A 16,444-nucleotide genomic window follows, 5' to 3' on the forward strand; every position below is an offset into this window, starting at 1 on the left:
TTAGAAGGAAGAGAAGCAGCAGAGATGAGTGCGTGGTTGTCCTTGGTTCAGGTTTCTGTTTGATTTTGCTGTCCAGGTGTTGCTGTGGTCAGCCAGCAAGGTGTTTGAGGAGATGACAGACATCGAGAGGCAGTTCCACAAAGCCTTGTACACAGTCCGAGCTTTCCTCAACTGTGACCGCTACTCTGTGGGTTTGCTGGACATGACCAAGACCAAGGTAGGCAACAACACACTCACAGCCAGAGTCACAGAGGAGCCAGAAATCTTTAGCAAGCTGTCCAGCATCCTGCTATTTGTAATGTGAATGGTCTGGGTTCAGGACCAGGACCTGCTGAACCAACATGTTTAAGAGTATCATCCCTGTTTCTATGCTGCGTCCATCCAGTCTTTGTTTTTATGGAATCCATTGTGTTTTTTATCTTCATCTTTTGGGAATGCATATTTTCAGACTCCTTGGGCTTTCTTTATCTGATCTGCTTGATTTTTTTCTTCTGCTGACAAAAGTATATTTAAAGTATCTTCTTAGCTTCTCCATGTATTTGTAATAACTAACATGGTGCCATAAATACTGGCTGTGGCTGTCACCTAATTACAAGCAGCTGCCAGTTGATTCCCAGCACCTGCTCTCAGAGAACAAACACATGTTGTGTGTCTGTACAGATGGCCGTCTGCTTACAATACTGGATTTCATGAATAACACACTTAATAACAAACAGCAGTAGAAGCTGCGCTGTGATCTGTGAAATTGGGCATGTTCTGAAGACTGAACAAAATCACCACATCTTCCCAGAATAACATTAAATAACGTTAATGTTTCTCTCCTCTAAATATGCCTTTTTCTCTCTGTGTCTCTGTTATGTGTGCAGGAGTTCTTTGACTTGTGGCCTGTTTTGATGGGAGAGGTTCCTCCTTATGATGGACCCAAAACTCCTGATGGCAGGGTGAGGAGGTCCTGACCAAACTCTGAGATCCAAGTCCATGTGGCATTCATCTGTTACTCAGTGCTTCCAATCACAGTGACTGTAGCACCTCCAGCAGGTTAAAACGTGCCAGCTTCTTGTATCTCCATCAGCAGGCCAATCAGAAGCTCATTTCTGTGACACACGCTGAGTGAAATAATGCTTCCAGCCCTATCAAAGTCTTTCTCCTCTAATCTTTTTCCCCTATCTGTCTCTAGTTTATCAGAATTCACACACAGTGGGCTTTAAAGTGTTGTTGGTTTTTTTCTATCTGTGTGTGGAATTTACACCTGATTTCACACCTGAGTCTGTGCAGAGAGTTTCAGCAAACTAACTGTGATCTTATTTGACCTCTCAAGGAAATCATCTTCTACAAAGTGATTGACTACATCCTCCATGGCAAAGAGGACATCAAAGTCATACCGTAAGTCTCAGCAGATGTGACATTAGCAGATATTAGTGCCGCTGCAGAGATTTGACCACTAGCATTACGTCGGGTCACACTTATGTGTCTGCAAGGAAGGAAATCTGAGCACGGATGCAGCGATCTCTTAACATAGATGATATGGTTGTGTATGAGAGCAGTGCAGGGGTCACGTGATTGTGACCCTTGCACTGCTCTCATGGAAGGAAGGAAGGAAGGAAGGAAGGAAGGAAGGAAGGAAGAGTGGCTTAATTCAAACGTGAATACTTGGAGTCCTAAAAAACACATCCACAGGAATCACAATCTGAACACAACACGTGGAAGAGTGACGACAGTATAATGATAAACATGAACAGCCTGGCGAGTCTGTCCTTACTAGCATGAGCAGCGGTCCTCTGAGAGAGCACAGGTGACTCAATACAAGTAAGTTAATATATAAAACAAGTGAAGTTAAACGCACTAAATTAAATGAAGCAAGAATACATTTGAGAAGGCTGATTTTAATAGTAATAACATTCTATGTGGGAGAAAAATAAAGATTTTACCTGAGGGTAAAAAACGGATTCGGGAGCTCTGCGAAGCCTCACAGCCAAGCCTCACAGCGCCACTGATATATTTTCCCTTCAGCCATATAAGGCTGTGATTTCCGTGATCCCACCCTGCTCTGTAAACATTAATAACCGCTGTGCAAACAATGCAGCTCACAGTAACTTCACCACAGTGCAAACCGAAGGCTGAACAGACGTTATTTGACCTGAGCTCGTTTTACATGACATTTGCTTAACAATGATACAGTAAACTGAGTATTACCACTGAAATGTACACTTTGTTCGCTTTTATTAAAGGTGATTGTGGCATTTTAACCTTCTGTGTGGCATGTCTTCATTTCCAGGGGTCCTCCAGCAGATCACTGGGCCCTGGTCAGCGGTTTACCCACCTATGTAGCAGAAACTGGGCTGGTCAGTATCTGTTGTTCCTACGAGCTCACATTAACTGTCACAAGATAATCAATTTCCAACGTTTCTGCTGTTCTTACCCCACGAGAACTCATTCAGAAGCTCCAAGTTAGCATTTTAATACTTTTAAAACCAGAAGTGATGATCTGACCGAGAAACTGAGGTTGCTGTCATCTCAACCCTAAAGCTTTTCTACTTTACGTCTATTTTACTCCCGTTTACAAAGTAAGCATCAGATCTTCTTAACTAAGACACGAATGGAGCCCATACACTGATCAGCAAAGCTGTAAATCAAGTGTGCAGCAAGTTTAGCTTCTCATAGACTGTTTTTTACAGCCTGAATTGCTGCCCCCTGCTGGTCATTAGAAAAAACGCAGGTTAATGATCTGGAGCCTGAAGTGAACCATCTAAATATTTTTGGCAATACTTGTGTTTAAAGTTTGTGTCATATTACTGCATAAAATATTCCTGATCAGCTTTTCTGTCTAAAGAAACAAACATGCCCTTCTTCCTTTGTCTCTTGTGAGAAATGTCAGCTCCCAGAGGGCCTCGAGGGGACCATGTATAGGCAAGGACTGTACTGAGATTTAAATTTGAGGCTTTTGCATTTGTGCCTTACGATGAGTTGGGACAGTTTGTCAGGTCATGTGGACACGTGATGATGGCTGGAGCTTGGACACCCTGGAGGTCACAAATGTGAGAATGAATGAGTGTTTAGAGAGCCGGATGAGTACAAACGGTGCCAGCTCGGTTCATTAAAGGTTTAATTAAAGGCAGTAAAAACTTGTTTGAGCTGAAGAAAAGATTCAGTGTTTGAAAAGTTGCACTTCCCCACAAACTCAGACTGTCTTTAGCCATTCCTGAGTGAGGACATTTATTTGTTATTTATTAGTTATTATTCCTGTCCCCCTCGGAGCCTGGTTCTGCCAGAGGTTTCCTCCTTTTAAAGGGGAGTTTTTCCTTCCCACTGTCGCCAAATGCTTATACAGAGTCATGATGGGTTATTGGGTTTTCTCTGTATTATTGTAGGTTCTTTATCATATAAAGCACCCCAAGGGGACTGAATGGAACTGAATAAATTTTTTTTTAAAGTCTCTAATGTTGGTCGTTAACATTACGTCCATCTTGTAATTTTACTGTACTTTGTGTTCTTTGTCAGAACCACGTTAATAACTCCTTAAACAATAAAGTCTTAAATCATTGCCACTGATGTGGAGACAGTGAAAACTTTAGATCATTGTCCTTTAAAAATCTGATTTCCACTCATGTTCGCTGCAGTGTGCGGGTGGGTCGATGAGCAGAGTGCCTTCAGAGTTATTACACAGTTGTCAGCGTGCATGCCGCTGTGGAAATGAAAAGTGCTCAGCCACACGCTGCGGTGATGTATAATTGTAATTTCTGCAACCGTTGTAATTAATCACGGCAAGTGTTTCCCAAACCGCCGAGCCCGCTGCCGCCGCTCGTCTGTCTAATCCTCCTCCTCGTCTGTCCTCCTCCTGTCCCGTCCTCCCGTCGTCTTTGCTCCTCATCATCTGTCACGCCTACATCATCTCTCCCGCTTCATATTTCCCCTTCTGCTTTATGTACAAGGTGAAAACTTTATTCCTATGCAGAGTTACGTTTCCATGATTGAGAGAAAAAGCTGAGAGCTTGACGGTGATGATTTTGAACATGTGGTTCTTTCTTCCACAGAGCTAGAGCACGTTCATCCCACCTTCTGCTCATTTCTCCTCATTCTCATCGATATTTCTGCTTCTGAAGCTTCCAGATGATTCAGAAGTCTTTTGCTAACATGTGAAGCTTCTTCCCCTCACGTGCTCATCTTTTTACTTCCTTTTCCCACAGATTTGTAACATAATGAACGCAGCTGAGGACGAGTTTTTCAGCTTTCAGGTAAGCTGTACGCCATCTTTCATTCCAAGGATGCTTCATAAAACACAAAGATGTTACTGAACGACTTCAGGACTGACCTGCTGTCAGTTATCACAGACTCCAGACTAAAGTGATCATCCTCAGTATTATCTTAGATTACAACATGACCATAATGATGTTTGAAGTCTTTCAGTAAGGACAAAGTAGTTTTAGCTTCCTGTTTGAGGGCTCAGTGAGACCGCTTTGGCTTGTCATCTGTAATCAGATGTTCAGTAGAAGAAGATGCTGGAATTTGATTGCACTGTGCGAGCCAGCTCGAAGGACGTGTAGGTATAAAGTATGCAAAAAAATTGCCTTGGCACTACAGTGGTCTGTCCTGTACTATAACAGCACACCAGAGACTAATCATGAACATATAAATCGGTGACATTTCCAACATTCTCTGCTCTCCTTACTTTAAATGATGTTCCTGGGGGCTGTTAAGCTCCGAGTGCATTTATTCTAATCGTTCTACTGCGGTGGGTACTGTTGTCCGAGCTCACACACGGATCGTGCTTCAGGTCTGCTGACAGTGTGGGGCCTGTTACACTGGCTTAAAGCTGCAGTCAGTCATTTGAACATCTCAGATGTCTGCTGACTGATGGAGGCAGACCGCCTGACTCTGAGACGGTCTGTAGGACAAAAAGATTATTACAGAAAATAAATAACTCTTTCCTTTATAAGACCAGCTCAGAGTGGGCACGCAGGCCGTCCTGTCATCGCTAATTAAACTCAGGGTGTTTTCATGTTCAGACGGAGCCGCTGGATGACTCTGGTTGGACCATTAAGAACGTTCTGTCCATGCCCATCGTCAACAAGAAGGAAGAGATTGTGGGTGTGGCCACGTTCTATAACAGGAAGGATGGGAAACCTTTTGATGAGATGGATGAAACCCTGATGGAGGTACACTGTGTGTGTGTGTGTGTGTGTGTGTGTGTGTGTGTGTGTGTGTGTGTGTGTGTGTGTGTGTGTGTGTGTCACTGGTTTACTATAAATACACTGCAGGCCATTCAGAGCGTCTGCATTATTTATAATCAGGCCTGGAGGCTTTTACTGATGTCTCTGTGGCCACCTCACTGCAACACAAAACACCCTCAGCTCATCAACAAACCTCTGCTCTTAATATTGTTGCCCTGATTTTATCACTAAATGAACTGTACCCTACAGTAGGGAGCGCCCTGTGGTGCCGGCTGCTGTACATTTAAAGCTGACTGAGGCTGCAGATATATACAGGACTACACACGACACACAACAAACCTTTACCTACTAGACTATATCGCAATAACACATACTGTTTAATTGTACGCGGATTGTGAGGTGAATGAAGCTCCAGTGTTTTCTCTCCCAGTCTCTGACTCAGTTCCTGGGCTGGTCGGTGCTCAACACCGACACCTACGATAAGATGAACAAACTGGAGAACAGGAAGGACATCTACCAGGACATGGTGCTCTACCACGTCAAGTGTCGCAAAGATGAAATCCAAAACGTCCTGGTGAGTGAGTCTGTGTCTCCCCACTCAAGTTTTGTTCCTCCTGTTTCAGGCAGGAGCACCTCAGAGATGAGGATGGCCTCTAAAACTAATCTCTTTGGCTCTGATTAATGAAACTTTCAGTAAGTGAACATCTTTAGTGGAAGACTTGAAGAGTCGTTGAATTACAGCATTGTTTTGGATAAATGTGATTCTAATCAGATGGAGATGAAGCGCTCTCTTTTATGTCTGTCTTTTATTGTTTGAGTATTCGTGCTAAAAGCTGTCTCTCTGAAGCTTTGTTGGTGGATGTGGATGACAGGAGCAGGAGCTGAGCATCATCTGTAAGCTGGAATAAGCTGTCAGGTTTTCTATGAGGTGATTTGTCAGAGAGACAACTTGCTCTGACCTCAGATCAGGTGTCAGTTGATGGATGCCAAACCATTTTATCCAAGGTGACTGTTGACGATGTGTGTTTGTCCGCAGAACACCAGAGAGAGGTGGGGGAAGGAACCGGACGAGTGCGAGGAGGAGGAGCTTCAGGAGATCCTGGTAAAAATGCCAAACGCTCCCATCAGCACACAAAAAGAAAAACAGGGCAGGATGAGAAGGGAGCTGTTTGTTCTGATGATTTTTATTATTCCTAATCCACGCGGAGCTCCGGGTCATGACCAAATAAAATATTCCCACATTGATCTGATGCATTGTTCTTGTTTTCCTCGACAGTCCGAGGTGCTGCCGAACTCCAAGAAAGCCGAGATCTTCGAGTTTCACTTCTGTGACTTTGAACACAGCGAACTGGACCTGGTGAAGTGTGGCGTCAAGATGTACTACGAACTCAAAGTGGTGGACAAGTTTCACATTCCCAGAGAGGTCCGTGTGCCCCCATCCATGGCTTTAAGTGCGATGCACACGGGAGCAGCAGCAGCTATGATGGTTTCAATGTTACTTGTAACACAATAATCATGTTAGTGGTTACATATAACTAAGAATACGGTAAAGTGTCATTTAGGGAAGAGAAAAGTTTGCAGCTGACCTCCATCAATCGGTGGAGGGGTCTACGTACACCTGCACAAAGGAAACAGAGCGCTGGTTGTGATGAAACAGCAGTCACCTGCTCTCAACACAGTGCAGTTACAGCTGTTAGCTCTGAGGTCATGCTGGCAAGCCCCATCCTGGTCTGCAGGCTTCTATACCGTCTGCCAGAGGGCAGCAGGTCAAAAAGTCTGTGTCCAGGGTGTGAGGGGTCTGTGATGATTTTCCCTGCCCGTTTCCTGGTTCTTGAGAGGTGCAGGTCCTGGATGGAGGGCAGGGGGGCGCCAGTGATCTTTTCTACTGCCCGTACAGTCCGCTGCAGTCTGCTCCTGTCCTGTTTAGTGGCTGCACAATACCAGACTGTGATGGAGGAGCACAGGACAGACTTAGTGACTGCAGTGTAGAACTAGATCAGCAGCTCCTGTGGAAGACTGTACTTCCCCAGTTGTGTCAACAAGTACATCCTCTGCTGGGTCTTTTTGAGGATGGAGGAGATGTTGGTCTCCCACTTCAAGTCCTGGGAGGTGGTGGTACCCAGGAACTTGAAGATCTTCACAGTCAACACCGGGCTGTCTGACATGGTGAGGGGGAGCAGTGTTGAGGGATGTCTCCTGAAGTCCACTGTCATCTCTACAGTCTTAAGCTTGTTCAGCTCCAGATTGTGCTGACTGCACCAGAGTACCAGCTGCTAACTTCCTGCCGGTATGCAGACTCATCACCATCCTGAATGAGGCCAATGATGGTGGTGTCATCTGCAAACTTTAGGAGTTTACCGGCCGAGTTCTTGGAGGTGCAGTCATTAGTATAGAGAGAGAACAATAGTGGTGAGAGGACAGATCTTTGAGGGGCACCAATACTGAGGGACCGAGTTTCAGAGGTGATCTCCCCCAACCTCACTTGCTGCTTCCTGTCTGTCAGGAAGCTGGTGATCCACTGACAGGTAGCTGGTTACACGCTGAGCTGGGAAAGTTTGGAGGAGAGAAGTTCAGGCACAATGGTATTAAAAGCCGAACTAAAGTCCACAAACAGGACCCTGGCATAAGTTCCCGGGCGGTCGAGATGTTGCAGGATGTAATAAAGTCCCATGTTCACTGCATCATCCACCGACCTGTTAGGCAAACTGCAGGGGATCCAACTGGTGGTCTGTAATGTCCTTCAAAGGATTTCATGACCACAGACGTGATGTGAACTCTGTCTCAGCAACAGCTGGACGTGCACATGGTTTAAAGTCATCACCACAATACTCGCCACAGGAGCGTTTTGGGATATCAAATTATAAGAGATGACGAAAAATTGGATGGCTAATGTTCACACAGCACGTCAATTCAGGGGCTTTAAGTTTAGCATGATCTGTTTAAGAACAGACATTTCCATGCACACACTTACACTTTTTATTGGTTAAAAGTGACTGACTACTAGATAAACTAGCATCATTTCAAATGTAAGGATTGTTATTAATACCTCTGGACCTCATGCTGTGCTTCCTCTGCAGGTCCTGGTGAGATTCATGTACTCCCTGAGTAAAGGCTACAGGAAGATCACCTACCACAACTGGAGGCACGGATTCAACGTTGGACAGACAATGTTCACCCTGCTGATGGTCTCACACACACACACACACACACACACACACACACACACACACACACACACACACACACACACACTCAGTATCCCTCAGCCCCACCCCTCTGCTCACCCTGTTCTTCTTCTTCTTCATTCTCTCAGTCAAGGTTGTGTGTTTGTGGCAGATATAATGGAGTGTGCCTGAAGGGGTCGTTATTAAGAAAACCACTCAGAGTCATAGTTTATATTCATATAGCGCAGACACATGCAATGATTCTGGGTGTGGATCGGTGTTAATCCCTGTGTGTACATATCTGTGTGTGTGTGTCTGTGTGCAAGTGCACACCTGCACGCCGACTCCATGAATAAACATCTGCTCTGTGTGGCTGACACTCTCAGACAGGTGATCTGAAGCGTTACTACACAGACCTGGAGTGCATGGCCATGGTAACCGCCGGCTTCTGTCACGATATCGACCACAGAGGAACCAACAACCTCTACCAGATGAAGTAAGAAGGCAGGGGTGGGGGTGTTTGGCATGCTGCATATATGAGATGGGTGTAGTCACCAGTGGAGCATTTAGCTTGTTTTCCGTCATTTGCAGAAAAAAATCACGTTATATTAAAGAAGACTTAAAAACATCTGAGACTGTTTCCTGAGCTCAGAGAGCAGCCAATCAGGAGCCTTATTTTCTCACAGAGGAGTCTCCCTCTGCTGGTCATTACAAAGAAACAATGTTTTGGGCTTAAAATTACATCCATATTTTCTGTACAGTCTGTTGGCTCGATTTGATCAAATCAAACACTGATTTCTACTCGAGGCCCTGCACGAAGGCAGCTTTTACTGTTTGGTTTAAGAAGCAGATCTCCTGACAGGAGCATGTGCAGAAAATATGGCATTTATTAACAAATCTTAATGAAACATAAGCCACTAAAAGAAAACTACAACCACAATTACAAAAAGTCAGGATGCTGTGACGTAGAAAACAATCAAATGTTCAAATCAAACACTATAAGAAAAACATGACGACATCATTATGAATTTGATTCAGTTCAGTTTTATTTATACAGCGCCAGATCAAGGCGCTTTATATTGTAAGGTAGACCCTACAATAATACATACAGAGAAAAACCCAACAATCATATGACCTCCAATGAGCAAGCACTTTGGCGACAGTGGGAAGGAAAAACTCCCTTTTAACAGAAAGATTTGGAGGTAGTGACGTGTCTGTAAAAGTTGGACAGTTCATGAGTCTGTGATGGTCTGCGAGCCTGAAAACTGCAGATAACGAGCCGGAAGCTCCCGTTCCTCTTCATGTGGATCCGTGTTTGGGTCTGACCTGAGATCAGTTTTAAAGGAGCACATTTCTCCATCGTAGTCACACGTGCCGGCTTCCCTCCATGACTGAGCTGTAGCCAAGCCACTCATAGATGCTGGAAGTGTTCCTGATCTATCCTTATCAGCCTGCGCACAGAGATTCCTCCAGCTGTTGAGTATGTGGATGGTATGATGTTCTGTAGATGATTCACAGTGAGGAACATTCTTCTGAAGCTGCTCCACAGGTTTTTGAAGGCTGGTGTCACACGCAGACCCTAACATTGAAAAACACTGCACATATAAACTTACAGCTAAATCAAAGTTTGCCTGTTTAAGAACAAACACCACGCTGATACATGTGGCTACAACTTATCTGTGTCTTGGTGAGCAGGTGAGACTGCTGCGACCCTCTGTACTTGCACATTGCTCATGTAAGGATGCCAAAGTGCAGGGGCAGCAGTGGGAACCCTGAATAGTGAGCAGGTGTCACCTTTGTGAGCGGCATGTCCTGATTTGCTGAAGAGCATCAGTCACGTTCTTTGAAACTTTCTGGAAATCAGACCTTTGTTTACTCTGAGGAGCGTTTATCGACTCCGAGCGACAGTCGCTTGTCCCGTGAGCTGCCGAGCTGACCTCAGCTCTTTAAGTGAAGTCAACGTCACACACAGAGAATATCAATGAGTCGATATTGACGAGCTACGCCTCCAGCTGCTCTGCTCCTCCCGCTGATGGATGAGCTAATGAAAGCCACCATTAGCAGTGGACACAGGCAGCCAGGCCCACCCTGGGCTCAACATGCATGATTTATCACAGTCTAGCCTCCCATTGTGCGTGTGTGTGTGTTTTTGTGTGCAGGTCTGGTAATCCTCTGGCGAAGCTTCACGGCTCCTCCATCTTGGAAAGACACCATCTGGAGTTTGGGAAGACTTTGCTGAGAGATGAGGTATATACACACACGTTAAATATGAAGATGTGAAGCTTTGTTTGTGTGCAGTGATGATTTGATTGCCATCACATCTTCAGCAGTGGGGCTGAGATGTTTGAGCGTTACCTCTGCTTCATCAGAGGAGGCGTCTTTGAGCTCTTTGAGTCTCAGGTGCAGGAACCTCAACCTTTGGATCCTTTCTTGTTGTTTGAAGTGTCTTTTTTTTTTCTTCTGCTTCAGGCGCTGAACATTTATCAGAATCTGAACCGCCGTCAGCACGACCTCGTCATCCACCTTATGGACATCGCCATCATCGCCACTGATCTGGCTCTGTACTTCAAGTCAGTACGCTAGCATCATCATTCCACAACGTTACCTTTGGAATGTGAAGGCTTCAGTAACCTGACCTACAGCAGGGGGATAGTTACCTGATCCCTGCTGAATTCAAACAGTCTCTAATGTTTATGAAGTCTCTTCCTCCAACCACAGTGGGTTGAGTTGATGCCAAGGAGCTAAATTTTGGCTTCATCTGATCAGCACCAAGCCTTCTATGATGTTCCCTGCAGATCTCAGACATACCTGTGGAACCGCCTGCCTTCAGATCATTAACTAGCTCCACCCACCTCCTTTCTCATGATCCTCACCCCATGAAGCGAGATCCTGCATGGAGCTTGGCTTCAGCTTTCAGCTGTGCTTTGTTCACACAATGAGCTGAGATCAGGAGTACTCAACTGATTGATTATAATCATGTAGTGCATGTGACACGGGTACAGAGCCTGTCTGTGGGAGCCAGAATTGCTTGGACCAAATTCTTATGAAAATCAGTTTATATAATGACTTTTCTGGGTTTTTGGTTGATGCCCTGTCGCTCTCATTTAAAATGAAACTACCATAAAAATTAGAGACTGATTATTTCTTTGTTAGTGAGCAAACTTCCACATTCAGCAGGGGACCACAGAATGACTTAATTCACTTTCTCCAGGCTTTGGAATAACTACAGTAACAGCGGAATGGTTCCTGTGAGCTGATTGGAATGTCTGTCTCTGTGCAGGAAGAGGACCATGTTCCAGAAGATTGTAGACCAGTCCAAGACCTACGAGAACTGGAATGACTGGACCAAATACATGATGCTGGAGACTACGCGCAAAGAGATCGTCATGTATGCAGAAGCGCACACACACACGCACACACACACACTCACTCTCAGGCAAGCAAGGAGACCCAGACGCGCAGCTCTGACCCATCCACGTGCTATGCTTGCAGGGCGATGATGATGACAGCCTGTGACCTGTCCGCCATCGCCAAACCATGGGAGATCCAGAGTAAGGTAGGCCCCCCTAGTGTCTCAGTTCTGGTTGTAAAACGGGCCCTCTGCTGTAACTCGACACACACTCACACACACTCTGCGAGAGGCGAGCCATGATGAAGTAGATGCAGAGAGACATTTTGTCAGTGCTGCCATTTTTCCAGGCAGTGTTCGGCGTCGGTTCCTGACGGCCTCGTGCATCAAAAGCAACCTGCTGCTTCTCGCTCGCTTGGCACGCCTGGCAGGCTCAGCATTTCTGTAAAGTATGTAATATCAGCACGAACTGACAGAAAGCAGGACTAATAATGCATTTAGTTTCTGGGACGGTGGCTCCCAGCCGGGACCCCCCAGGATTCGCCGAACACCTCTGAGGTGGCAGGTGGAGTAGTGTTTACGCTGTCAGGCTCTCCTCCAGGTGATTTACTGCATGGATGAGGTGTATTAATTATTTAGATCAGCTAATCCAAACAAACACACTTTAATTGAAACGTTCCTGCTCAGGTGGACGTGCAGGGGGCGGGGCCAAACTTTCTAAGTACTGCACAGTCTAAAGACTAAACTTGGTTTCTGTGAGCATCAGTGATGGGGTCTGAATGAACTGCAGCAGTTTGATGTCTGTGACTTGGAGGAGCAGTAGAAGTGCATTCTGGGTAAAGGCCCATGTGGCGTCTGCTCAGAACAGGTTCGATTCTTCTGTCACATTCTTAATGCAGCTCGTGTTGCGAAACGTGCTCGTGGGCGGTGTTCATGTTCTGTGCAGCAGACCGAACCGATCGTATCAGAATCAGGGTCCAGATCTCAGAGGTCTCGGGATCAGCAGACACTCTCTGGTGTGTCCCTTTTTACCAAGCGTCTGACCTTTAGAGGGGAACATCCCGCTGATCCTGAGAGCCTTCTGCTATTTAAAAATCCTGTAACGGACACAGTGAGAGCTGGCACTGAGGATGTTCCCAGTGTATTCTGATGCTCCTTCATCACCTGAATCTACCCTCAGAGCTGAGCAGCTGTCATACGGAAACATCCGTGACGATCGTGAGCAGAGGCATGCAGACGCTCGATACCCCGCTGTAATTTAACCCTGGTTACTCTCTTAGCCTGCTTTGTGATTTAAACAGATAATCCGGTGCAGATAGATAGTGATGGACGCCTTCTCGCTCAGATGTTTCACAGACAATAGCTTCTTGATTCTCTGTGAAATTCTGCTGACATTTTTATGGCTGATAATTCCCACGTTTCACTCCGCTCTGCTTCCCACGCACACAGATTGTGTCTACAGGCTTTGCTCGCTTTGCCACAATTGTTCCCCAAAACTGGCTCGATGACTAACTCGCTGCTGAATACAAAATTTCCATATTATTCATCAGCGCTCCTCCATCTCTCTGAGACACAGCCTGACACTGTAGCAGTCTGATTCAGATTTAGCGGCCGATGTGAAACACAAAGGATCATTTCCTGCTCCATCAAATGTTTCCTCCTATCAGCTCCGTGGTAAACTGCAGCAGCTGTCCTTCCTCCAGTCCCAGCATGTGTGTGTGTGTGTGTGTGTGTGTGTGTGTGTGTGTGTGTGTGTGTGTGTGTGTGTGTGTGTGTGTGTGTTCTCCTTCAAAGCAGCAGCTCTGACCCGACCTGTGTGGTTCCTCCTCCAGGTGGCACTGTCTGTCGCTGCAGAGTTCTGGGAGCAGGGAGACTTGGAGAGGACGGTCCTCGAGCAGCAGCCTATCGTAAGAGCTCAGATGTTTGCAGCTTCTGCTGTCCTCACTCTAAACTAACCACAGCCCACAGACATGGACACAGTCACAGACAGAAACAGCTGTTGTGTTTTTGTTGTTCCCTGTCAGAAATGTGAGAAAAAATAATATTTAGAATAAAAGGAAAGAAGGTACGCGGTTCCTCAAATGTACGGCAAACATGGTGCCTGAAGGCTCCAGTGGAGGGATTGGATCTCCTCTCACATCAGGGCATGGGACCACCCCACCTTCACTCGATTCTTCTGGAGTTTAAAATAAGACTCATTTGGAGGAACAGTGAAACGTTCCAAACACATTTCCACTCAGTTATTTCCATGTGTTTATTCTGAAGTTGGAGTTGGGGAGGACTTGGTGGACCGAATCCACGGGGTTTCATTAGTGATGGGGAGCAAATATGAAAGGACAGACTGGCATCCCTGTGGCGCTGCTGAGCAGGCGGTGCTGAGCCATCGTGTGGAGCGCTGATACAGAGAGAGCCGTGACTGTGTCTGACCAAATCCTTTCCGACCTTCCTGTTCTTCCCTGCCTTGCTCTCTCGTGCCCTTCAGACACCTGAAGCACCGCCCTCCACGCTTACCTGGCGGTGCTCTGAGTTAATCTTAAGCAGTGTCAGCTGGGAGAGCTTCCTGTGCCACAGAGGTCATGTGACTCACTGTGGTCTGACAGGACTCTGCAGAGGCTTTTCCAGCAGCCATCGTGACCTTTTCAGGGCTCGCCTCAGCATTTCCCCGAAAGATGACGTTTGAATGTAGCAGCTTCTGTTTTAAAGGTGATGCCTGTTTGAAAGAAGCTTGCATCATTTCATGTTTGTATAATTAGCCCTTTATTAAATGTATTTTTAAATACTAAGCATCCAAGACCTTGGTCTCCATTTCAGCCCACAGTCAGGGCTTTGTACATGGTTTGAGGACTGTGCAGTAACTCGGCAGTCATTAAGGAGGAAAACGTGAGGAGCTGACCGCTGAGAGTTCAGCAGGTGGATAAACGTCATTTGCAGAAGCAGAGCTGGACACTGTAGGAGTCTCACAGGTGTGTGAGGCCACAGTGATGATGAGGCCATCAGCTGTCTCTCTCTCTCTCTCTCCTTCAGCCCATGATGGACAGGAACAAAGCGGAGGAACTTCCAAAGCTGCAGTGTGGCTTCATCGACTTTGTCTGCGCCTTTGTGTACAAGGTGAGAGCTCACCCACTCAGACACCCACAGCTGCTGCTTCCACCCAGATAAACATCTGCAAGCGTGGAGCAGCGGCATATGGCCCATGAGCTGCTCTGGCTCTCTGTGTCATTTAAGCAGCGTTAGCGGTTTGGATTGAGCAACGCTGATGTGTCTGATTTGTGTCGTCCCAGGAGTTCAGTCGCTTCCACGTGGAGATCACCCCAATGCTGGACCGGCTGATGAACAACAGGAAGGAGTGGAACGCCCTGAAGGAGGAGCACGATGCCAAGGTCGCTGCCATCGAGGCGGCTAAGAAAGCCAAGGAGGAGGAGGCTGAGAAAGCTGCGGCAGCCAGACAAGGTAGGAGGCGGTCAGGCGTCACAGCTTTCCAAACTCTGACTGAACACTGAACTTCTCTCCTTTCCTTCCTGCTGCAGCGAGCGCGGCCCAGTCTCAGTCAAAGACGTGCATTCTCAGCTAGAGCTGCTCGCGGTACCATGCCGGGCTGGCTCGACATGCCGCACCTGAGGAACCCACTTCGCTGGGAGGTCGTTTCCTGCTTTGGACACTTGTTTCCTGCAGCTGTCGCTTCATAAATGTCCTTGGTCTGCTGTAAATGTGTCTCATTCGCTCTTCTGTGCTTCCTGTTGCATTCATTTGTTTGTGGGAATCACAGTTTTTTACATTTACCGCCAGTTTAGTGCAGGATCACAGTGCAAGGCCCTTAAGCTGAGCCCAACATCGCAGGATACTCTTGAAGACTGTGACAACAATATTTCCAGCCTGTGAATCAAATGTCAGAAACCATTTCTGTATTATTTTGCTTTGACAATGTGTCCCGGGTCATGTGCACACTGTCAGATAGTCACAATAAGAACTCTGTGATTCGTTAGAAGGCTGTACAATAGAAGCTGCTGCCTTTTCTTTGCATCATTTCCTGTAGCTGACCCAGTGATGGGAGCCTTTCAGTCGTCCCTCACTCACCTGTGTCGCATTCATGTTCAGGATGTAACATGCATCACTTCTGTGTCTGCACACTGACTGCTCACACACACACACACACACACACACACACACACACACACACACACACACACACACACACACACACCAACGACGCTCACTTTGTAATGAAGAAAAGAGAAACAGCTTGTTTGCAGACATTAGTAAAGATTTCTGACTATTTCCCTACTGAATGACAGCTGTGTCAGCGTGTGTGTGCATGTGTGTGTGTTTCAGGGTGTGTGTGTAGATGACTTTGTACTAGAAAGTATCTGTCGGATGTCTGCCTGCTCACTAGTTTCTTTCTTGGGCCTCGAGCACACTTTCTTTTCATTTCCAGGAGAATCAGTGGAAATGTTTTACATCGTTTCAAGCTTAAAGGATTGTGATCTAACAAGCATCTGACTAACATACGTCCGCCACAAAATCCAACATCCTGCTGCTTTTATACATCAGTTTGAAGCCAGCCTCAACAACAGAGGAACTGTTCTAGTGGGCTGGAAAGAATTTAGCAAGGAGATTTACAAATGCTTCAAACCCGGTTTATTCTCCACCACAAGAAGTTTTCAGATGTTTGTTGGTGAAATACTCCACTAAATCCCATCTCTTATTGCGTAACGGCATTTTTCCTCACTATTGTAGAGAATCTTTTGGTAAAATGTATTTTACCT

At 46.2% G+C, this 16,444-nt stretch overlaps 1 protein-coding gene across 1 annotated transcript in view; it reads left to right on the top strand.

Annotated features, from left to right (window-relative positions):
• The window catches only part of pde6a (phosphodiesterase 6A, cGMP-specific, rod, alpha), a 24,630-nt gene extending 8,668 nt beyond the window's left edge, over positions 1 to 15,962 (top strand). Inside the window, exons 6-24 of the mRNA XM_086305012.1 lie at positions 77 to 217; positions 867 to 941; positions 1,319 to 1,383; positions 2,276 to 2,342; positions 4,185 to 4,232; positions 5,004 to 5,153; positions 5,599 to 5,742; positions 6,205 to 6,270; positions 6,445 to 6,591; positions 8,246 to 8,353; positions 8,719 to 8,828; positions 10,492 to 10,579; positions 10,802 to 10,902; positions 11,613 to 11,720; positions 11,825 to 11,888; positions 13,514 to 13,588; positions 14,706 to 14,789; positions 14,963 to 15,131; positions 15,209 to 15,962. Of these exons, the coding sequence (XP_086161138.1) occupies positions 77 to 217; positions 867 to 941; positions 1,319 to 1,383; positions 2,276 to 2,342; positions 4,185 to 4,232; positions 5,004 to 5,153; positions 5,599 to 5,742; positions 6,205 to 6,270; positions 6,445 to 6,591; positions 8,246 to 8,353; positions 8,719 to 8,828; positions 10,492 to 10,579; positions 10,802 to 10,902; positions 11,613 to 11,720; positions 11,825 to 11,888; positions 13,514 to 13,588; positions 14,706 to 14,789; positions 14,963 to 15,131; positions 15,209 to 15,252 (1,854 nt within the window). The 3' untranslated portion in view covers positions 15,253 to 15,962. The remainder of the gene's footprint in view (positions 1 to 76; positions 218 to 866; positions 942 to 1,318; positions 1,384 to 2,275; positions 2,343 to 4,184; positions 4,233 to 5,003; positions 5,154 to 5,598; positions 5,743 to 6,204; positions 6,271 to 6,444; positions 6,592 to 8,245; positions 8,354 to 8,718; positions 8,829 to 10,491; positions 10,580 to 10,801; positions 10,903 to 11,612; positions 11,721 to 11,824; positions 11,889 to 13,513; positions 13,589 to 14,705; positions 14,790 to 14,962; positions 15,132 to 15,208) is intronic.
• Positions 15,963 to 16,444: the final 482 nt, after the last annotated feature.

This window comes from Aulonocara sp. 'chitande type north' Nkhata Bay, linkage group LG2 (assembly GCF_057382095.1).
Source record: "Aulonocara sp. 'chitande type north' Nkhata Bay isolate Kocher_YH1m ecotype deep benthic linkage group LG2, A_spYH_male_GT1.1, whole genome shotgun sequence".
NCBI lineage: Eukaryota > Metazoa > Chordata > Actinopteri > Cichliformes > Cichlidae > Aulonocara > Aulonocara sp. 'chitande type north' Nkhata Bay.